This window comes from Hibiscus syriacus, unplaced genomic scaffold (assembly GCF_006381635.1).
Source record: "Hibiscus syriacus cultivar Baekdansim isolate YM2019G1 unplaced genomic scaffold, ASM638163v2 tig00110387_pilon, whole genome shotgun sequence".
NCBI classification, from domain to species: Eukaryota; Viridiplantae; Streptophyta; class Magnoliopsida; order Malvales; family Malvaceae; genus Hibiscus; species Hibiscus syriacus.
This window is the reverse complement of record NW_024062717.1, coordinates 5396919-5420754: the sequence shown is the minus strand read 5'-3', so window position 1 is coordinate 5420754 and position 23836 is coordinate 5396919. Positions and strand designations below refer to the sequence as shown.

At 33.2% G+C, this 23836-nt stretch overlaps 3 protein-coding genes and 1 long non-coding RNA gene across 5 annotated transcripts; 2 read left to right on the top strand and 2 right to left on the bottom strand.

Annotated features, from left to right (window-relative positions):
• Positions 1-1728: 1728 nt before the first annotated feature.
• LOC120122464 (probable WRKY transcription factor 15) lies at positions 1729-22013 on the bottom strand. 2 transcript variants are annotated; one of them, XM_039141604.1, is made up of 4 exons: positions 21304-22013; positions 21069-21194; positions 20800-20966; positions 1729-1750 (listed from the first exon to the last, which is right to left on the bottom strand). In XM_039141604.1, the coding sequence occupies exons 1-3, from the start codon at positions 21987-21989 to the stop codon at positions 20807-20809; spliced, it is 972 nt and encodes a 323-aa protein (XP_038997535.1). In that variant the 5' UTR covers positions 21990-22013; the 3' UTR covers positions 1729-1750; positions 20800-20806. The 2 variants fall into 2 exon arrangements, with proteins under 2 accessions (XP_038997535.1, XP_038997536.1); XM_039141605.1 differs by lacking the exon at positions 1729-1750 and having other exon boundaries at positions 20669-20966.
• Positions 11146-11736, top strand: LOC120122465 (probable 2-oxoglutarate-dependent dioxygenase At3g50210). Its single transcript, XM_039141606.1, has 3 exons — positions 11146-11295; positions 11378-11467; positions 11548-11736. The coding sequence occupies exons 1-3, from the start codon at positions 11287-11289 to the stop codon at positions 11686-11688; spliced, it is 240 nt and encodes a 79-aa protein (XP_038997537.1). The 5' UTR covers positions 11146-11286; the 3' UTR covers positions 11689-11736.
• On the bottom strand, positions 13819-15843 carry LOC120122463 (tRNA-dihydrouridine(16/17) synthase [NAD(P)(+)]-like). The gene is made up of 3 exons (XM_039141603.1): positions 15365-15843; positions 15163-15269; positions 13819-14873 (listed from the first exon to the last, which is right to left on the bottom strand). The coding sequence occupies exons 1-3, from the start codon at positions 15824-15826 to the stop codon at positions 14135-14137; spliced, it is 1308 nt and encodes a 435-aa protein (XP_038997534.1). The 5' UTR covers positions 15827-15843; the 3' UTR covers positions 13819-14134.
• LOC120122467 lies at positions 17221-21397 on the top strand. The gene is made up of 2 exons (XR_005516085.1): positions 17221-17260; positions 20794-21397. It is a non-coding gene; the product is annotated as an uncharacterized LOC120122467 (long non-coding RNA).
• Positions 22014-23836: the final 1823 nt, after the last annotated feature.

The following is a 23836-nucleotide window of genomic DNA, read 5'->3' as shown; positions in this document are numbered from 1 at the left end:
CTAAGGAAGATGTAGTTCTAGAATTTGTTGATACTTTGCACCAATTAGCGGATATCTTTACAAAACCTTTAGACAAGGAACGATTTTGGACACTTAGGAGAGAATTAGGTTTGACCAATCTATCTTCACTGAGTGTTTAAAATAATTTTAGCACTTTTAATAATAAATGAAAAATGCTTATAATAACAATTTTTGATTGCATTCATTGCTATTAGTTAGGGGGAGTTTATGATTCGTGATGAAAAATTAATTTTATGTTCAAATATCGTTTAAAGATTAATTGAATTGTTTGAACATGATTAATTTTCTATATATGAGTTGCCAATACCACTAAAGGAAATTAATTTAGCATTTTGGGTGTTTAAAATCAGATTTTAGCATTTTGGTGCAGAGGGAATTGATCCCCCCTTGAGGGAACCGATTCCCCCTTTGAAGGGGAACCGATTCCCCCCCACAGGGGAATCGATACCCCCCTGGGGTTCTGGTTTTAGCACGGGCAAAACCCAATATTTGCTCAAACCCTCTCTTATTCCTTCACGCATTTTCTTCCCTCTACTCTCTCAAATCTCCATTCTTGCCCCAAATCAACGTTTTTAATCAGAATTCACTTCAAATATCATCCTCTAAACCTGTTGGAATCATAAAAAACGTGCAAACTTCATCTAATCTCACTCAAATCCGAAATCATTCAAGGTATTTTTCCAAAACCTTTTTTTATCAATGTATGAACATAGAACTAGTTTTAATTAGTTTTAGGTTGAATTATTGATCGGGCATTGATTATTTAGTGATTAGAAACTAGATATTACAACTAATTTCATCAAAAATACAAGATTTTTTCAAAATTTTCTAAATTTTCGAAATAAAAAAAATTAATTTTCAAATTATTGTGTTTTGATTAAATTATGTTGTTATTATGAAAACTATACATATATTGTTTCTCAAAACCATATTTTCAAAAGTTTTTCAAAAACTTTGCCCATTAGGATTGATTTAGAGAACCTTGAAATAATGAGGACTCAATTGAGTTTTGGGATTGATTGAATTGCATACATATTTTTTTTAAATTGCAGGTTATCAATTCTATTCCGATTTCCTAAACCATGTCCAATCCTAAACGTGCTAGGTCTTCATCTAGTCGTTCACACCGTCAACCAAATCCACCTCCTATTCCAATTTCTAATCCTAATCCTATTGATCCTAACTTGACTATCCAAAATTCGTGTTTCAATCATCCTGGTCCTAGAAATCATCATTTTTGGTATTATCAATATTTTGACTCTTACAAAATCCGGGAAGAACGTATTTCTTCTCGTCAAGCTATGTTAGCTATCAATTTTAAATATCTTCCTCTTTTACAAGAGTGGAAATTTGATAAACTCTTTGACCTTGAACCAATCGTTTACCATCAACTTGTTCGTATTTTCTATTCTAATGCCGTTTGTGTTAAAAACCAAACTGAAACCGAAACCATAGGAATTCATTCCTACCTTCTAGGACAATTCTTATATATTGACTCGGCTTACATAGCCAATACATTCGGATTAGATAATGATGGTATTTCAAATGAAAAACAGGTTTTAGGATCTCGTTATAAAAGAAGGGATAGTGCAAGTGTCCTAGACCTTTATGAACGATTTCTTCATCTAATGATTTCTTGGTGGTTTCGACCATCCGGAGATCGTTATTCTACTCTTAGAGCCTTAAATCTTTGGTGGTTACATTGTTTCGAAAACAATATTAAAATCAACCTACCTCAGATTATTTTTGCTGAAATTGTTGAAACCGTAAATCTTGTTCCTAACAAAAAACTTTGTTCATCTCTTGTTTACGGTTGTATTTTGAGTAATCTGTTTTCCAAAGCTGGGCTTAGAGTTGGTCTAGTGTCGTTTTTCCCCTTAAGAAACAAATTAACCTTCTTTCCTTAACGAGAGCGGGATGAATTAAGGATAAGGAAACCGGTGAATGGGTTCGATCTTCTGCAAATACTCCGGGAGCTAGTTCTTCACAAGCTCCGCCCGAAGCTGAAAAAGATCTCGAGCTTGAGCAATTAATGCGAGACATCGATGAAGCCGAAGATGAGCCTGAGCAGCCCGAGGAGCAAGCACAACAAACGCATCAAATGCCTCCATATTTTCAAACCTTTATGGAGACATTCGATTTTCGATATGCTACCATGGATTCGCGCTTTACTTCTATAGAATCCCATTTATCCACAATGGGAGCTCAACAATTAGAAATCCTTCGGGAGATGCGTGCAAACAACGAAGTAACCAACGCGTATATTAATGAACTCACTCACGAAATGGCCGCGATGCGAGCTCGCTTTCCTCCTCCTGATCTTGATATGTGATTCTATGTTTTGCTTTGAACTCCAAACTTATTGTTTTAACATTTTGAATATTTTGGAATGTTTGAATTTATGGATTGATTAACTTTGAATTTGTTTGGATTTATGAATGGTTAGAAATTATCTATTTGGTGTGATTAAATTTATTCATTATTGCATCATTTACTTCATGATTAGATATATGACCAATTTTGCCATTTCACATTAATTATGAATATTGATTATGAAACTAATGGCTAACGTTTCTCTTGCTTGTGATCTTAGCAGCTTATATTATATATAATCAATTGGCTAAATGATTTCAAAACCTTGTTTAAATTCTTTAAAATGTCTTTTTGATTTAACAAAAAGGGGGAGAAATGTTAAATGTGCTTTTAAATGATAAATGTGAGAAGTGTTAAAGTAAGGGGGAGTAATTTCAAAACTTGATTTCAAAATCTTAAAATTATTAAAATGTTTTGTTATATCAAAAAGGGGGAGAATGTTGAAAATATTTTGATATTTCGATATAACAAATTAAGTTAAATGAATTTTAAGATTTTCCAAATGATTTTCTAAGTATATTCGATAGAATTATTCGAATATCAAAACATTACTCCAAATCTTTCAAAGATCATTTTTAATCCTTACTCAAAGTGTAAAATTAAGTTTTAATCTTAAAACAATTTCAAAATAATTTTACAAAGTATTTCGAACCATTTCAAAGCAAAAAATTCCATATTGCTCAGAGGGAACCGATTCCCCCCTGAATGGTTTGGCTCCAAGAATTCCAGTATGCTCGGAGGGAACCGATTCTCCCACAGGGGGTACCGATTCTCCCCTTATATAACGGTCGAAATATTTGAATTTTACACTTAGGGAACCGATTCCCCATAGGGGGTACCGATTCCCCCCACGCTCCAAGCTGTTTTATTAATTGTTTTCACACTAAAACGACTATATGATCTTCACTAATCATCCCCAACGTTCAGAAGTGATTGTGTATTTAAACAAGTTCTGAAGCCCTTGATCAACAAGAAATCATAGAGAAACAAGAGAGAAAGCATCAAACACCAAGTTTGTGCAAATCAAGCCAATTTTCCTTTCAATATTCATTTTGATTTCAAAGAACACCATTTGTGCTCATTTGTAATTATTTGTGAGTGTTCTTTTCTTGTTCTAGAATTGTGCAAACATCTTACCTTGTGAGGTTTTCCTTGTAAGTTTGCAAATTTGTAATCTTCTCTTTGGGAAAGAGTGTTCTCAAGAATTGGGGTATATTCTTGAGGGTATTGTAAGGTTATCTCTTTGGCCTCAAAAGAAAAAACAAATTAGTGAATTTGTTGGAAAATCCTTAGTGTGGATAGCTAAGGTAGTGGACGTAGACTTTGATTGAGAAAGTCGAACCACTCTAAATCGTTGTGCAATTACTTTTAATTTTCTACAAAAGCTTCCACCAAATTTTTAATTGCCAATTCACCCCCTCTTGGCCAATTCCGTCAATCGATTAACTCAACAACCACGTCACTTGATCACTTATAGTTCTCAAGGTGACATTCGTCCACCATGCTCTAGTTTACCCACGTAATAACAAAACTACTCAATTTAATCTTCTCCACTTTGGAGAAATGAAAACCTTCAAACATTATCTTCATATCATTTAACCAAATATCTATAACAATAGAACATTTCTCAAATTCACCCTTGAACTTGGGTGTTCTCAACTCTTTTCGATACATTCATTCTATTAATTATAAAAATATAAAATTGAAAACACATCATAATATCATGAAACATCATGAAACATTCTCTAATATTGTACAGACACTCCATGAGGTTTTCGCTCTTCTCCCTGCCTGGCCAGGGCAGGTGAATGCTATTACCTTTAGGTCTATCGCATTGTACTTCACTTTAGAAACTCTCATTATCATACATCTAATATAACATAACACTTTAACTCTATTATCAAGACAATATACTCCTTACACTATCAGATAAGAAAATTTTTCACTTTGTGTTGACATGTATACTTTTTAAAACACTTTTGACTTCGTTTTTAGCCTAGAATCGACTAAACCGTAGCTCTTATACCATTAAATGTAACACCCCAACCTGTACCTGACCCGAATACGAGTCTGAGATGTCACATTGACTTTTCAAAACTTTTATTCTTGCAACAGAACATTTGAACTTATATTAAGAAAATACGTTCATATATTGTTGAATTGTGTTCGTTATAAAATTTTGAGGCAAAAACGTATTAATGAATAGTAAAATATGGTATGAATAGTACCGTGAACAATACTGAATTCTAAAAATTTTCCAGATTACTTAAAGGGTATCGATTCCTCTACTACAGGGAACCGATACCCTACTACAGTACCTCGGCAAAACCTGTATAAAACTCATAAAATTTAAAACGTTCATCATTATACATTTACCATTTATATATATACATTTAAAACATTACAAAACTCAATCATATGATTTTACAAAACATAATAAAACATATCGGATTCAAATCTTTGTTTACATGCCATCCACTATAAGTATTACAAAATACATACTATTAACTTATTTTCTGATCCGATCTTTGGAAAGGAGAATCTGACCTGTCTTGCATAACTTTTATCAATCTTCCTCTTCTCAGAACCTACGTGTGAAACAATCACACGCTAAGTCGTTGACTTAGTGAGGCATATAAACATATAATATAAATCATAAAACATCTCATATAACAGAATGCATATATATACATATGCCATTATTATCATGATCTCTATCATATTCATATACTATTATCATTCATATTTCTTATCTCTTATTAATATTATCTCTTATGCTCTTATCATATATATTATGTCTCATTTTTATATCAGATACAATAACTCATAACACACATATATCATTTCATACATTTCATATCACACATCATATATACATATTACATACATGATATTCAGGATTATCTCTTTATTAGCCCATGTACACCTGTGAGAACTTAAGGTATGTGAGTACATTGAGGTTGTGCACTAATGCTGTCACCACAGCTCGTATAAGTCCCACTGAGTGGCATATGAAATTTATCCCAAATGACCTATGTAACTGTCCATATGTTCCGAAGAACATAGGTAAACTATAACTGTCCATATGTCCCGAAAGACATAGGTAGACCCTCGACTCTTGGCATGCCAACTATACCACTAGATCTCATATCATATAACATGGGCATTATCATTTATACATTTCATATCACTTGTTCTTTCTTTTTTTTCACATACCACATGTATGTGTAACCGTATATCTCATGTCATATCACATATATCACAAGTGCATGTATTTACGTAGATCGTTTCATATGGCTTATATCGTTTTTCATTTGTTCATGTAAACTTGCATGTCATATCATATAACATATATCATATGTTACATTTTCACGTAAGCATGTAAATCATGTAACATATAATAACATACATCCATTTCTATGTACTAATGCACACATAATAATCACATAACATTTTAAAAGTTACTTCTTATCATAGTAACTCCATCATTGGCTCATCGCAAGCCAATGTTTGATCAATCTCATAAGTAAAATTTAAATTGCACTCACCTTAGCCTTGCTTTGATTCGATCCTAATTCTTTGATTGTTCCGGAACATGTTTAGGCTCAATATCTAATATAATTTTCAAAAAAATTATCAGAAGCCTAAACCTTAAACTTGATGTTAATAACTTAAGCTAGTTTAATGAACCAAAATTCTATTTTTCCTTTAGGGGGAATCGATACCCCCTATAGGGCATTTGTTCCCTCTACATAATCTGTAAATTTTTACCCAAAAATTACTGTTCATATACGAAAATTCACTATTTCAACTTCAATTCTTCATGTTTCATTCCCTTTCATATTCTTAACTCAAATATACATACTTAAACTAATTTCTACTCATTTATCACATCTCAAACCTCAAAATCTTTTCCTCTTTATGAACTTCAAAAATCATACTCAATTTTCAACATGTTCTAAATTTAATTCTAACACTTCATACTTCTTAATTTCACTTATGACAAGTCAAATTTAACTTCCACTTCTAATTATAAACTCTATTCCAAGATTTCATTCAAAAACTCAAAATCTTTAATCTTCCCTAACTCCTTTATCTTTTGATTCTAAGATAACTTAAGCTTTCCTTAAGCTTAGTTACAATCTAATGATCAAAACCCAACTTAAATTTTAGCTAATAATCAACAACAAATAAATCTTACCTTTGCTTGAGCTTTCACGTGGATAAGAGAAGAAGATGAAGATAGAAGAGAGAAGAGTAATATGGAATTGATTTCCCAAAACATATGCTCCACATGGGTATTATAATATCTATTAATTATTATTTTATTATTTCATTTATTCAATGACCATTTTGCCCTTTAGTTCCTTTGATAATTACTAAAAACTTTCAGGAAATACTTTCAAATAAATCATTGAACCTTTCAACTTTTTCACTTTAATCACTAAATTCTAAAATTTTACAATTTATTCAATAACCCATAGTTTGGGATGTTACATGCGGTATGGTACATGGTTATTATTATAAATATGTACTAGAGTTTATTTATTATAAAAGGAGATGTAACCTAAAACTATGAGACATTGAATTGAATAAATAAAATTCTAGCGCCGCCTAAGGCACCGATGACGTAAGCATATTGCCGAACCTCGTTAAAATTCTTATGTTCTTTCTGTTTCCTTTACCTGATTACTCAACAATTGGTATCAGATGTCAGGAGAAAAATTCGAAGTTACGAAATTCGATGGTCAGGGTAACTTCGGATTATGACAAACAAGGGTGAAGACAAAGCCAGCGTCGATGGAGGAAGAAGATTGGGAAGAATTATAGCAGCGAGCGGCAGGAACCATACGATTATGTTTGACGGACGAGATCATGCATCTATCGTCTCCAGATGAAATTTGGAAGAAGTTGGAAAGTCAGTTTATGTCTAAATCCTTAATGACTAAACTGTATCTAAAGCAGTGGCTGTATGGGCTGAAGATGCAGGACGATCATGATTTGGCGCAACACGTGAATGTCCTCAATCAAATCGTTTCTGATTTGGCTCGACTTGATGTGAAAATTGAAGACGAAGACAAAGCGATGATTCTGTTGTGTTCGTTGCCTTCCTCTTACGAACACATAGTGACTACTCTTACATATGGGAAAGAGACTATCAAAGCTAAGGAGATTAATGCAGCCTTATTGGCTCACAACCAGCGAAAACAGAATGTAGGGGAATACTCTCAAGCTGATAGCTTATATGTCAAGGGTAATCGAGATCGTGGATGGAAGCCAGAGAAGGCAGGGTCTGGGAAGCGGAATTTTAGATCCAAATCTAGGGAAAAGAAGACAATTCACTATTAAAAGTGTAAGGAGGCGGGATATATGAAGCGAGATTGTTCGAAGTTGAAAAAGCAGACTGATGAGAAGCGTGACGACTCATCCAAGTCTGTGAATGTGGTTGAGGATGACAATTCTAATTGCACTGAGGGTGATATGCTCTCTATTTCAACGACTCAACTGACGGATGCCTGGATTCTTGATTTTGGATGTTCTTATCACATCACGCCAAATAGGGAATGGTTTTCGACGTTCAGGTCGGTTAATTCTGGTTCAATTTATTTGGGTGATGATCGATGTTGCAATATTGTTGGTATTGGTAATGTCAGAATTAAGATGTATGATGGTTCTATTCGGACGTTGTGTGGTGTTCGGCATATCCCAGATTTGAAGAAGAATTTGATTTCTTTGGGCACTTTGTACAAGAATGGTTTTATCCCTAAGGCTGATAAGGATAGGGAAACCATTCGGATTGTTAAAGGAGCTTTGACTGTGATGAAAGGAATGATGACTGCAGGGAATATTTACATATTGTTAGGGAGTACCTTTGTAGCTGGAGTTCATTCTGTTGAGTTATGTGATGATACTACCAAACTATGGCATATGTGTCTTGCTCATCTTAGTGAACGTGGTATGGATTAATTACATAAAAGAAATCTGTTGCATGGTGTTAAAAGCTGTATGCTCGATTTTTACAAGTATTGTGTCTTGGTAAACAAACTAAAGTTCGTTTCAAGACTGGGAAGCACACAACTGAAGGGATTCTTGATTATGTGCATTCTGATGTTTGGGGGCCTTCCACGACATCGTCTTTGGGTGGATCTAGGTATTATGTTACTTTTATTGACGATTTTTCACGGAAAGTTTGGGTGTATTTTTTGAAACAGAAGTCTGACGTTTTTAAGAAGTTCAAGTTGTGGAAAGCTGAGGTAGAAAACCAAACAGGACAAAAAATCAAGTGTTTGCGGTCTGACAATGATACGGAGTATACAGATTCAGAGTTTTTAAACTTCTGTAAGGAGCATAAGATTAAGAGGCATTTTACAGTATGCAAGACACCACAATAGAATGGTGTTGCGAAATGGATGAACATGTCATTGAATGAAAGAGACAGATGTTTGTGATAGAATGCGGGGCTTCCCAAACACTTCTGGGCTGAGGTTGTTAACATGGCGTGTTATCTTATCAATAGATCGCCAAGGGCATCATTGGCTGGGAAAGTTGCAGAAGAGGTATGGACTGGTCAAGATGTTACTTTTGACCACTTACGAATTTTTGGTTGTCCTGCTTATGTGCATGTATCTGATGACGAGAGATCCAAACTTGATGCAAAATCGAAGGAGTTCATTTTTCTGGGTTACAGAAAGGTGTCAAAGGATTCAAGTTTTGGGATCCAGTTGCGAAGAAAATTTTGATCAGTAGAGATGTTGTTTTTTATGAACAACTCATGTTGCAGTAGAAGAAAGACACGACAGTGGTGGATTTCGAGCAGTTTCCAGTTGAGAAAACAAAAACTTCTCAACCGACTTCTGGTGGTTCCGCTACGGATGATTTGCAGGATTATAGTCTCGCCAGAGACAGGGTGAGATGGACGGATATAAAGCCTCCAAACATATTAGGTTTTGAAGACTTGGTCTCTTTTGCACTTACAGTTAGCAGTTATGATCCGGTTACTTTTCATGATGCTGTTACAAGTCAGGAAAACGACAAGTGGATGGTTGCCATGGTTGAGGAGATAGAGTCTTTGCATCACAATCGTACATGGGAGTTAGTTCGCCTTCCTGAGGGTAAGAAACCGATTGGTTGCAAATGGGTGCATAAAAAGAAACCAATAGTAACAGAAAAAGAGGGGGGAAGTTCAAGGCTTGTTTGGTAGCAAAGGGTTTTTCACAGTAGAAAAGAGTTGATTATGATGAAATATTTTCTCCTGTGGTCAGACACACTTCAATCCGAGCAGTAGTTGCATTGGTGGCTAGTTGGGATTTGCATTTAGAGCAGATGTATATGATCAAGATTGGCTACAAGCGATGTGAATATGATTGTTGTGTCTATGTTAAGAGCCTTGATGATGGTTCTTTTTTTTTATGTTACTGTATGTTGATGATATGTTAATTGCTGCGAAGAACATGGATGATGTTATCGGTTTGAAAACTTTATTGAGTCAGAAATTTGATATGAAAGATTTAGGTGCTGCAAAAAAAATTCTTGGAATGGAAATTTACTTAAGGAAACTATGGTTATCTCAACGGGGTTATGTTGAGAAAATGCTAGAAAGGTTTGCGATGAGCAACGCAAAACCAGTGAGCACTCCATTGGCAAATCACTTTAAGCTCTCATCAGAACAGTGCCCTAAGACATATAAGGAAGCTGGAGATATGGCAAAGGTTTCGTAATCTAATGTTGTTGGCTGCTTGATGTATGCAATGGTATGTACTCCTCTTAATTTAGCTTATACTGTTAGTCAAGTTTGTAAGTACATGTCTAAACCTGGTAAGCAACATTGGGAAGCAGTCAAGTGGATCTTTCGATACATAAAGGGTATTGTGGGACATGTAATTATTTTTGGTAATCAGCGGGATAATCCTTTGATTGTAGGATATGTGGATTCAGACTATGCATGTGACTTGGATAATAGAATATCTACGACATGGTATGTCTTTACTCTTGGTGAGGGCCTATTTGTTGGAAGTTTACTGTTCAATCTGTTGTGGCATTATCTACAACTGAAGCTGAATATATGACAGCGACTGAAGCTGCAAAAGAAGCTTTATGGCTTACTGATTTAGTGAAGGAGTTAGGTTTTCAACAAGTTGGAGTTCAGTTGCTTTGTGACAATCAAAGTACTATTCACTTGGCTAAGAATCAAGTATATCGTGCTAGAACTAAGCATATTGATGTAAGGTTTCACAAGATCAGAGAGTTTGTTGCATCTGGAGAGATTTTGTTTCAGAAGGTACATACTAATGAGAATGCCACTGATATGTTCACCAAGCCAGTTACGATAGACAAGTTAATGCATTGCTTAAACTTGTTGAGTGTTTCGAGTTGTTAAAGAAGTAAGGTAACCCAACCCACATTGAATGTTTCCTAAGGGGCATGATATTCGCCAAGGTGGAGATTTGTTAGGTATGACTCATAAATATACCTAGAAAGTCTCGTAGTGGGGGTTACGTTTATGTGGGTTGGGGGTGCGGCCCCGCGGTATGGTACAATGTTATTATTGTAAATATGTACTAGAGTTTATTTATTATAAAATGAGATGTAACCTAAACCTATGAGACATTGTATTGAATGAATAAAATTCTAGCGCCGCCTAAGGCACCGAGGACGTAAGCACATTGTTGAACCTCGTTAAAATACTTGTGTTATTTCTGTTTTCTTTACCCGATTACTCAACAATATAAATGCACTTGAGGTAATGTCAATACATTACTATATAATTCGATTCGAATTTTATAATTTGGATAGACCAAACTTCTCTCGTTTTAGATAAATAAATAAAAACTATCGGGGGAATGGATACCAGCTACTCCCATTCCAGGAACATTTGTATGCAATATCGGGGACATGTTGAAGGTACAAAATCATAAATATATATTCAAACTTAAAAATCATTATTGTTACACTATACTTAATTACGAGGGTGCAAGTGGTGCAGATATGGTCCAATGGCTTATATGAAGCAACTTTGCATCTAGTCAGCAATAATTCAGCAAAATATGTAGTTTCTGTGGCATATTTTTATGAGGTTATTGGGGTTGTTTCATTTGCTTAATTATTTGCCCTTAAAAGATGTGGTTAACTTTGGTGATATGATTATTTAAACAGCCAAATTTTGATACATTGGTGGAGCTCCAGGAATTGTTCGTGGAGAAAAGTGGGGCAGCTCGGCTGGAGCAGAAAGCCGTTTATGGGGAGCATTTAGTAAACAAAGTCGAAAACAACTTTGTCGTGGAGGAATCAGATTAGCTTAATTATTGGTTTTATCAATAAAGGCTAAAATCAATCTTGAGGATGCTCATGCACCGGTGTTCCCGATTGCTGGCCACCATATTTTGTGTTTTCAGTTTCTCACCGTCTTTCTTTTTCAACACTCATTCGAACTTTTTCTGAGAAAAAAAGACGATCAACCAACAACCTCCTGGTGCAATATAAAGCCTCTCTTTAACAAGAAGACACCCTAAACCCTCTTGGTTAAGAAGGACAATACCATTAAACTCTTAAATCCTCCCTCGATATTTTTTCGTCATGGATACTTGACTATTAAGCATGAAGTTCCATGTTAACTTGTGGAAGAAGCAACAGACAATAAAAAAGTGAAAACTAGTACATCAATAGGAACCGACATCTTTCCACTACAATCAACTTAAACTCAAGCCATCAGCTTCGGCAGCAATCAATACAAAACGAGCAATAGGAATCAACATAAACAAGTATCAACTTCTGTATAAGAATATACCAAGGAGAACCAACCAGTAGTCCGATAGCAAAAATATGATCAAGAACTGATTTGAAACAAATTAGCACACATCTTCGACAACAATACACGCCAAAAAAACAAAGAATAATAATGGAAGCTGATAAATTGTCAACCCATCGAATGTTGCAGCAAAATTCTCTCTAGTAGTATTACCCGAAATATCAAATTCTCACACATGCTGTCAGCTAACATGAACCAAAAACGATTGTCTGACTATTGAGCATCAAGTTCCATGTTAGCTTGTGGAAGAAGCAACAGACATTGAAGAAGTGAAAACTAATACGTTGATAGGAACCAACGTCATTTAACAACAGACAACTTAAACTCAAGCCATCAGCTTCAACAACAACCAATACAGAACAAGCAATAGGAATCATCATAAACAAGCAGTAACTTCAATGTAAGAATATAGCAAGGTGAATCAACCAGTAGCCCGACAATAAAAACATGAACCAGTAACCGGCTTAAAACAAATTAACACACATCTTCAACCAAAGAAAAGAAATGGAAGTTGACATAGCTAAATTCTCAACGCATCAATGTTGCAGCAGAATCTATTTAGTAACATTACCCGAAAACATAGTATTCTCACACATGTTGTCAGCCAAATGAACCCCAAAATAATCGTCTGATAATATACAAGCAACCTACTATGAATTTAATCTATTCCTTTTCAGACGTATTCACACTTGATGCATACTACTGACGGTATCAAAAGAAGATGATTGAAGATGAACGACAAATGAACACTTTTAGATAATCTACTGCTTGAGATCAAGACCAACACACATATCACACACATAACATCAGAGGATTACATCATGTCCTAAAGATAAAGGACTTTGTATTAATTTTATCAAGGTCTCTGGAATTAAGAGAGCATCTCCGAGCCAAAAGGAAGCTACTGTGAATTCTCAAGTATGATTGCAACAAACGAAGTAGAAGTTGAAACACTACATCACTTGCATGCAACAAGTAATGAATCAAAACATTGTCGGTGATGATCTGATGACCCAAAGATGCTTTGTAATTCAGTTTTTACTAAATACGAGTTTAATACACTTTTTCCTCCTTTGAATTCTATTGTAATCCTTTCTACTTTAATCGAAACCCTATCACAATACTTCATAGTTGTCTATCTTCTCCGGTGATGATGCTGGAGTTCTCACACTCTTCTTCTACAGTGACACTGACAGACTTCTCCCGCAGATGACGATGATAATAATAATAATTTTTGAGATACAATGCTTGTTTTCTATACTCTATTCTGCAATGAACCTAAACATTTACTTTTTCTTACCAGAACTGCTAACTGGACCTGCTACCAACACATATTTTATGACATTCCAGAATTTCTAATGATTTTCGAGCCGATTACCCGAAAGCTTTCCTTGAAGGTGCGTTAGAATTTTCTCTTAGCTTTAAATTACTTTTGAGATACAACACTAAACAAACCAAAAGAAAACAAGACAATTACTGTATTATTCTTAGTTTAAAGAGAGGAAATGGATAGTTTGAGGTCACACACTAAACCGGAGTTTTTGCATCATTTCAAACAAAGAAGAGATCCAAGAGTCCATGATAAGACTATCAAAGTGAAATTGATGATCAAAACAGCAAATCTTCTAAATTTCGGGGTGTACTATAGCAAATTGAATAAACTGTTTTCAATGTTCTAGCAAACAACAATGCCTTACATATAAGGTTTACCCCACCGAGGGGAAGATAATACAATAGTAAATTCATAATCTTTTACAGAAATAAATCTTTAGGGTTTTCTTTCTTTTTATCTCAAAAACCCTCCTGCTTCTCCAACTCATTGGTTAAAAACTTAATATTGTTGTTCAAATTCAGGAAGAATGACAAATCAAGTGGTAGAGTCTGATTTTCCCATATTCTACGCACCTACAATTCGATTAACTTTGGTCCGGCTAATCAAATAGCAACGACCTCAACCGAGTCTCTGGCTGCTGAAGTATCCTTTTGATGAAGTGGAACTCTTACACCCAACTCCCGTAACCGATCCACCAGACTGTATAGAAATTCAAATGTCAGTCTGGACTGAGCATTTAGATCCTCTCTAACTTGTGGCTGAAGCTTAAACCAGTCTCCTAGCATTTTGTGAACATGAGATCGAATCATCCTCCATGGGACAGGGTATTTTTCACAAAGCTTCAAATACTCTACCACAAGATCCGCCTGGTCTAGCTTTCCATCTACATAGTCTTTCTCATTACCTGCTACCCAGTCAGCTGTCCGGAAGCCAGCAAAAAGTGCAGGATTCTCAAGAAGGGTCTCAGCTGAAAGCACACCATCGACACCTGTCTCTTCCAAACAGTTTTCAACATCTTCCATATGCCTAATATTCCCATTGGCAAGAACTGGGATTCTAAGCTCCTTTTTAACAGCCTTAATGGCATTCCAATCAGCTCGAAACTTCTTCCCATCTTTCTCATCTCTTGTTCGGCCGTGAACAGCTAAAAGAGAGCAACCAGCATCTTCCAGCATCTTTGCATATTTCAGTGTGTCCTCTAACTTAGGGAACACTCTGATTTTGCAGGAAACAGGCACATTAAGATTCAAAGCCAGTTTTTCCACTAAAGATTTCACAAGAGGAAGGTTATCCATCAAGAAAGCTCCGTAATACCCTCGTCTAGCAATCCGTTGCGGACAGCTACACATAAACAACATAGCCATTTATACAAAATCCAACAATTTTGATATTTATATTAGTTTTCTTTACTTCCCCAAATGGCAAAAGATAATATCATATATAATTCAACATCAACTCAATGAAGGGTATTCAACGTAAAACTAAATCGGATATTTTGTTCCATAAAAGTTAAATTTATAATCTTTTAAAGATACTCTGTTTTTATATCCAAAGTTAATTTGTGTTTATAAAATGAAGCCAGTTCCGATTTAAAAGCAAAAAATATTAATTCTGAAGGATCATAATTTACCCCAGATTAATGTCGACATAATCACAATAAGATTCAACTCTCCTTGCAGCTTCAAGTAATTTATCAGGATCATTTGCACAAAATTGGACAAATAATGGACGGTCCTCCTGTAATCATTAATTCATATAAAGTTCAAGAAAATGAAAACAAAAAGGTTCAGCCCAGAAATCCTTTTTAACAAATGAAAGGAAAAGAGAATTACCTTGCAAGTAGTAAATTCTTCAGAACGGTACTTTGGGTTCTCTGTAAAAATACGCGAATGTAACATGGGCGTATACGCAGCCTCAGCCCCATATTTTCTACAAAGCATACGAAACGGAAGCTCCGAGTTGTCAACCATGGGGGCAACGATAAACTTCGGACGACCAAGCTTGGTCCAATGAGCCCATGCTCTCTCAAACCGCGAGACTCCGATTAGGTACTTCCCCGTAGAACTTATGGACGACGGCGTTTCATCGAGGGAAGAAGAACACTGTTCCTCGTGGTTATGCCGTGGATTGGAGCAAAGGAGGTCGTCGGAGTCGTCGTTTTGGGGTGGATCCGAGTGCGTGGTTGGGGTTTGAGTTTGGGAAAGTGCCATGAGGTGAATGGGGTTGGAGAAGAGAGGTTTAGGGGGGAGATTTAAGTGAAAGAGATGGAAAAGGAGAGGTTTGGGTTTGTTCATGGGCGGGTAATGGAGGTTGAGACGGAATCCATCGCCGCGCAATGCCTAGGGTTTATTGGAGGGATACCTTCAAGCTTTAAGATTTGTTAGCTTCTCTTAGAAAATGGCCCATTTTTGGGTCAACAAACTTTATTTTTAACCCATCCAAGAGGCCCCTACCTCCATGGATCCATCAATGTAAATGGAAATTTATATGATTTTATTATATTTTGGTTGTCCTTTTCACCAAGGACATCACAAATTATAAAAGGGTAAAATTATATGAATAATTCTCTTTATTTTCAGTCTGACTGAATTTGGTCACCGGTTCAAAAATTAAATGCGTTTGGTCTCTTACGTTATCAAACCGTTTGGATTTAGTCCATCATCCGTTAACTCTTGTAGACAGCCTCTTGAGGTACCACCGGAGAGTGGAGAGAATAAAATCGAAAATTAATCATCTTCCAATGTGAACATGAATCATACCATATTAATAAAAATATATGACATATTTAATACATAACCCCCTAATAGACTCCAACAATCCAAACATTCACATTGTCCACATTATATAAGTGCACTTGTGTGCAAGGCACAATTCAAACCCAAGTATAACTAACTAATAAGTGGGTTATGGTTTTTTTCATTTTACTTTTCACCAATATGGGATATGGTTTTTTTCATTTTACTTTTCACAACACAATTCATATGTATTCTACTTTGGATATTAATTTCTGATTCATCACTCAACCATTTTGAGCATATGAGATATAGTTGCAAAGATCTCACAGAGTATGAATCAGTAAATTCATTATTCGATTCACAATCTTTATCTTTAAAAATATGCCTCAAAGTTTCGAATTTATCACAATTTTTCAACAGAATCTTCGACGATTGTGGCCGCACTTCCGCCCCTTCGTCTGAAGAAACCAGGCAACGCCATTTTGTGAGGAACCTTTATACTATAAGTAAGGTTGTTAAAAGAAAGAACGAATGATATCAGTTGTGTCTCAGTGATGTCAACGGGGACATCATGGATTGGAGTTTCGTCGCTGATGGCTTCTTTTCGTGCATCACTGTCACTGACGAGTTGAAGACTTGAAGTAATTGGCCAAGAGTTCGGGAAGCTCCCATGGCTGATGAAAATTCACCAGCGATTAGATCCAAAGAGTGTTGAAAAAACCGGGAGGAATTATTAGTATCGTCCGATAATATGTTTCCGAGGACAACCGTAAACATCATAGGTTTAGCTTGAGGAGGAAGAGAGGTGGATTTTTTTTAATAAGACAGGTGGAATTTATTTTATTTTTTAATTACCTTTTTTATTTTTTAAATTATCAACTCATACTTCTATTAATGGGTTAACATAAGTTAACGGCCGAAGGATTTAAATCGAACGGACCGATAATGTAAGGGATCAAACACGTTTAATTTTTCAATCGGTAATCAAAATCAGTCAGACTGAAAACAAATGAGATTATTTGTATAGTTTATCATTTTAAAATTAGAAAAATATTCAAATAGATAAATAACTATTTTTAAATAAAAATAATTTCATAATATAATGGGAATGAAATAGATAAATATTACATACTATACTTGTTGCATACAATCATTTATCCATTAATTATATCTGGCATAATGTCAACGTTTATTGTATGATTAATTTGATTCGAAACCTCCATGAAGGTTTCAAAACCTCTTAAGTAGAACGTTCAAAGTTTCAAAACTTTATGTTTGATGTCGAAACTCCCTTGCTTGGTTTCTAAACCATCCTACTTGATTTCTAAATCCTCCTACCTGATTTCTAAACCCCTACTGCAACAGTCATATTTTTCCTAAAGGATTTTAAAATCTCTCTAGTGGTTTCGAAACCACTGTGCAAAAAAATTTAAATGGAAGGAAATAAAGCTTTCAAATGGCTATAATTCATCCTCAACAGTCATAAACTACTAAAAACTCATTTCACACTATAAAAACAATTAAGTGACACTTTAAGATGGTTACAAAACCTATCCAAATTATAGAGATCAAGAGTAAAATCATTTCACTTTTATTTTTCTTTTTCTCTTGTACATAAGTGTTTTAAGCTTAATTGTATATATTTATAATTCTTTCTTGTGAGCTCAAATCTTATAAACACCTACTTTTTTGAGGTTTTCTTATTTACATTTTTTTATCCATTTTAAAAGTAGAGTAGTTCTAGTTTAAACTTTAAAAAAAACTGGGGAATTATAAAGGTTATCTTGAGCCTAGAAAAAGAAAAAATAAATTAGTGAATTTGTTAGAAAATCCTTAGTATAGAGCTAAGGTAATTGATATAGATTTGGTTTAGAAGTCGAATCATTATAAACTCTTGTGCAAATTGTTTATATTTCTTTGCTTCTACACCAATTTTGTTAAAGGTCAATTTACCCTTCTTGGCTTATTTCGGTTGTTTCATGGAGCCTCAATAATCCTAACAACGTTCATTGTCAAAGAGTTGAATTTTTTTTATACATATACTAACTTATATTTAGTGGTGTGCAAATTAGGATATTGGATTCGATTTGATATGAAAATTTTAAATACCTAAAATATTGATCTGTATCCGATCCGAAAAATTGGATATCCAAATTTTTGGATTGAATAGTATATCCGGATCCAAATATAAAATTTAGTTTGGCAAAAAGATTAATTTTATATTTTGTGATTTAATGTAACTTATTCGATGTCTATCATATATATATATATATATATATAATTACTTATACATAATAAATAATTAAATATTTTAATTTTATTAGGTTAATTGGTTATTCATTTATTGGGCTAAAGAGTATCTAAAATTTAAAAGCCCATTTTTTTTTCAAATTTTTAGATAATCCAAAATTGAAATTTTATCAGATTCGTATCTGATCTGATTATCTGAATTTTTTTTGGATATCCGATTCGAATTATCCAAAAATAAAAAAATAGATCGGATATCCAAATTTTCATATTAGATCAATCAGATCAGATCTTTTTGCACAATTCTACTTATATTCACCAAAGATTTATTAAAAAAATATATCTCATATACAAACGATTATTATCATTGACATATCCAAAAATACTTTTAATAATAAACATATATTTGTTAATAACACAAAATTTTTGTATATAATAATCATAAATAAAATTTTAAAATAAATATTAAAAAGGTTCGAATTTTAATATTTACCCTTACAAAGGGGTGCATCTGCCATTGACTATTATTGTTCAAGAGTGAAAATCACTAACAAAACATCTAAAATAAGATATATGTAAAATGTTGGGTAAACTATATCAATGACTATTTAATTATTATCTTTTCTTAATTTTGACCATCGATCTTTTAATTTTATCAATCAGGTTACCTCAATTATTTATTTGTTGTCAATCAAGCCAATTGTCGTTAATATTTAACAGAAAATGTGACATAGTAGTTAACCAAAATAGTATAATTGCTCATTTGATCCTTAACACTTACATATTCTACCAAATTAGTCTTAATTTTAATTTAATTTAATAAATTTAATCCTCTAATCATATGATAAAACATATCACCCTTTGATTGGAGAATTTTTTTATAATTTTAATTTGTTTAATATAATATTTCACCGTAAGATTAAGAAAAAACAAATTACAAAGAAATGAGAGAGGAGATGATCAAACCTATGTCCTAAGGTAAAGATGAGCACACAAATATCACCGAGTCAAACCCTTCATTTGAGTTGGTTTACATAATCTTGAACATAGCAAACTACTTATGTTTGAAGTTTAAACTCATTTATTTTTGTTAGAATTGTGTTTTTTTATTTATTTTTTTTACTTTTTTATATTAAAAATATGAGAAATTAATTTAGGTTGATCATGTTGTTAAATTAATTCAGGCTGGATCGGTTTTTCACTCTCAGAAATCAAATTGAGAGGAGATTTACTAAACTCGTGTCATGTCAAGTAATAAGTGAAAGTGCATATCATTCATATAAGGATTAGATTCACAAAAGATTCGACCTGACCCAAGACCATCCTTGATTATATGTATGATACGTGTGAATTTATCAAAATAAGAACATTATATTAAAATTAATTTTTATGTAATAATTCAAATAACCATTTTCAAGTAAAAAAATATCTGTATTTTTCTTGTGTTTTCAATATACAACCTTTCTTTTAAATAAAATAAAGTGAAATAGAGAATATTTTAGACACGTAGTAAAAAACATACAATCAATTACTTCATCTTAGAACCAAACGTTTGGTCTATTTGTTAAGGGTGTTTATCCCTAAACTTAGATTGTAGGTTAAAGTCGTTAAATTTTTCGGATTGTGAAAAGACCAATTGCAACCGCGATTTACTCTTTTAATAATTCATAAAGCTATAAGATTTATATATATATATTTAAATAGACTCTAAAGATAGATCCAAGACACGTTAATAAATTAGTTCAAATAATTGAGATGGAGTCAAACAATTCCACTATAAGTAGACATATTTGTTTTTGTTTTTTTGGCTTTGGTTTTAGGGGTTGAAATAACTTTGAATGAACCAATCCACCACATGCCAATGTTAATAAATGAAGGGCATTGGGGACCAAGGTTGACGTTGAGCAAAGGCAAAGGCAAAGGCACACAACAAAATTATGAACAATACGTTGGGTCCCAATCCGTCCTTGAAGGCCACAAATTTATGGATTCTCCGCCAACCCATTTTGACTTTGCCCTAACTTTCCTTTTGAGTCATCATGCAAACTTTAAATTCATGCATCTACAGTGTTAAAATCCAATATTGAAAGGGGAACCACGAATTTAATAGTAATAGGCATCTCATCTTTGAACAAGAATCCAAAGGGAAAGAGATTAAAAGTAAATGAATTGAAAAAGATGGCATTGAAATTGCAAAATCTAATGCCAAATCTACCATTTCTTTTCTTCCTTTCAATTAAAGAAAGCTTTGGCATATATTTTACAGGGAAATGTTCGAGAAATCAAGTTGATCTATGAAGATTCTAGGATGAGATTGCTAGTTTCTGCAACAGAGGGTGAATGATTATGGTCGCCTTCATAAGTAACAATTAGCATCGATGGATCATCTAATGCTCGTTCCACGTGCTTCCGAGCTGGACATCCTCTTACACTACTGCACTTGTAGTAACCCCTGTTCCAATTATGATTCAAAACCAGACAAACAAAACATGTTAGAAACTGATCTCAAACTACCGACTTTGTTTAAAGAAGGAAAGAGTGATTTATTTTGTACCTGGGATGTGGAGAACCCTTGATTGGTTTTTGACCATATTTCCTCCATGAGTAATCATCTGGTGGGATATCAGCCAGCTTCAGGCTTATCGCCGGAACCCTTACAACCCTTTTCGATCTCTGCTTTCTGTCCAAGACCAAACATGAAAACACACCCCAACTCATGTAAGAAATTCAACATAATGAGAACTCTAAAATTGATAACTTTGTATGATGGGTATGAATATATGATGTACCTTTTCTTAGAGCAATGGCAGCGACCAGAAGAGCCGTTGCATTTAGTCCCGGAACCCAAGTTCTCAGAGCTACACTTCCTCTTCAAAGAAGAAGTAGACAGAGGAGGCTTCCCAGAAGAGGAGACCTGAGAAAGATTAGTGATTTGAAACGCAGATGAAGAAGATGGTTGCTTGCTATCAGTATCTCCAGTCAGTGATGACATAAACGAATTCCCAGCTGAAGAATATGACAAATTGATGGTTGTTGATGAATCTTTCCCCTCTAAACCCCCACTCTGATGATGATGATGATGATGGTAAGCAGTGACCGGCGGTGGAATCTGCTTGATCGGCGTTGGGTAATAAATCTTTGTTTCCTGCTCTTGGTTAACAATGGCATTTGTAGCAGAAGGCGGGATCGGAGCTCGTCTAAAACGGGCATGGCCAGTCCTGGTTCGACCCAGAAGAGAGATAACTTTCTTGAACTTGGAAACAGCAACGTCGGCTGCAACTTTGCAGTCCATTTCTAAATCCATGGAGGATCTCGTTGAGATTGCAGAAGATCGATTATTACGAGTCTCAGAGAGTAATCTAATGAGTTTCTCGACACTTTGAAGTCCGGAAGCAGCTTCTTGAACAGCGGTTTCTTCTACTTTGGATGTGAAACCGTTGCTATTTCTGTAACTCGTAATCAACTCGGTAGCCATATCAGTAACAAAACCATTCAAAGAAACAAAAAAGTGAAAAGTAAGTGAAGAGAGAAGTGTCGTTTATAAACGGAAAGGGTGGACTTATGGTCAAATTTCGTGACTAAGCTGTCATCTGCTTTTTATTTATTGAAATATCTTAATTTTAATAATCTAGGGTTTTGGTGGAGGGAACATTGATTTACTTCTAATTTTGTCTTCATCTGATTATCGCGGGTTAAATTGGTCTTAACAAATGTTTGCACAGATGGGGAAAGTCGGGTCAAAACGTCAGATCTATAATAATGTTAGGGTAAATTACAAGGAGTACCACTAAACTATGATAAAAAATCATTTTGACCACAAACGTTTTAATTTAATCAATCAGATCACCAAACTATATTTTTAACTGATGTAATGACATGTCAGTTAATAAAATAGTAATAATTATATATTTAGTCATTAATATTTATATATTCTATTATTTTAATCTTTATTTTAATTCAATAAAATAAATTTAATTTTAAAATCAAACAGTACCACGTGTAAGGGTTAAAATTAATTTAATTTATTTTAAATTAATATATTTATTTTAAGAGGTTGAAAGAAAATAAATCATGGAAATTGCTAACAATGGGACATGATATATGGTCGTTTGGGAAGGAGAACAAGGGCTAAACCATTAAGCCAAGACTAACGTTGATTTTAATTTGACAATATGTTATATATAATTTGTATCCTACGGTATAAATAATTTAATTTCGTAATATTTTATATTCTCAACTTAAAAAATATTATTTTTTATCTTAAATTATTAAATATATTTTATTCTAAACTTAATTTTATTTTATTATTATTTTTAATTTAAAAATATTTATTTTATTCTTAACTTACAACTATATTTCATTTTTATTTTAACTAAAAAATATATTTTGTTCTTATCTTTTATTTTAAAAATATGTTTTATTTTGTCTTAATTTAAATATATTCTGTATATATATATATATATATATATATATATATATATTATTACATTAACTTATTAAATATATTTTATTCTTACTTAACTTATTAAATATATGTTAAAAATATTTTTAAATTAAGATAAAAATAAAATATATTTTTTTTGTATCAAGATAAGAATAAAATATGCATTTTTAAGTTAAAATAAGAATAAAATATATTTTTTAAGTTAAGACAATAATAAAGTATACTGTTTAAGCTAAAATAAGATTAAAATTTTTTTTATGTTAATATATAAATAAAACATATTTAATAATTTAAAGTAAGAATAAAATAAATCTTTAAAAGTTAAAATGATAATAAAATTATATTTTTAAAAGTTAAGATGATATAAAATATATTTTTAAGTTAGATAAAAATAAAAAAATATTTTAAAGCTAAAATAAGAATAAAATATATATTTTAATGTAATTTGATAATAAAACTTATTTAATAAGTTAACATATAAATAATTTTTTTTAAATTTAAAGTATATAAATTATTTTTAAAAAATATATAAATTATTATAAAATCAAGTTAATTATTAATACAAAATGATATCTAATATATACAACATAGTCATTTTTGAAACCAAGAAGTTTCCTTGGCTTGTTGGTTTACTGGACGATTGGTAACCTACACCACCCTGGATTGAATTCCATTGGCCTTACTTATGTGTGGTTTGTTTTCTTTCAACTATAGAGTGAAATGTGGCATAATTTGATTTAAAGATTAAATTTATTTTAATTTATTAAATATAAGACTAAATTGATATAATATATAAGTAATAGAGACTAAATATATAATTATATCAATTTTGTTAACTGATATGTCATCACCTCCGTTAAAAATTAACAGTCAATGGC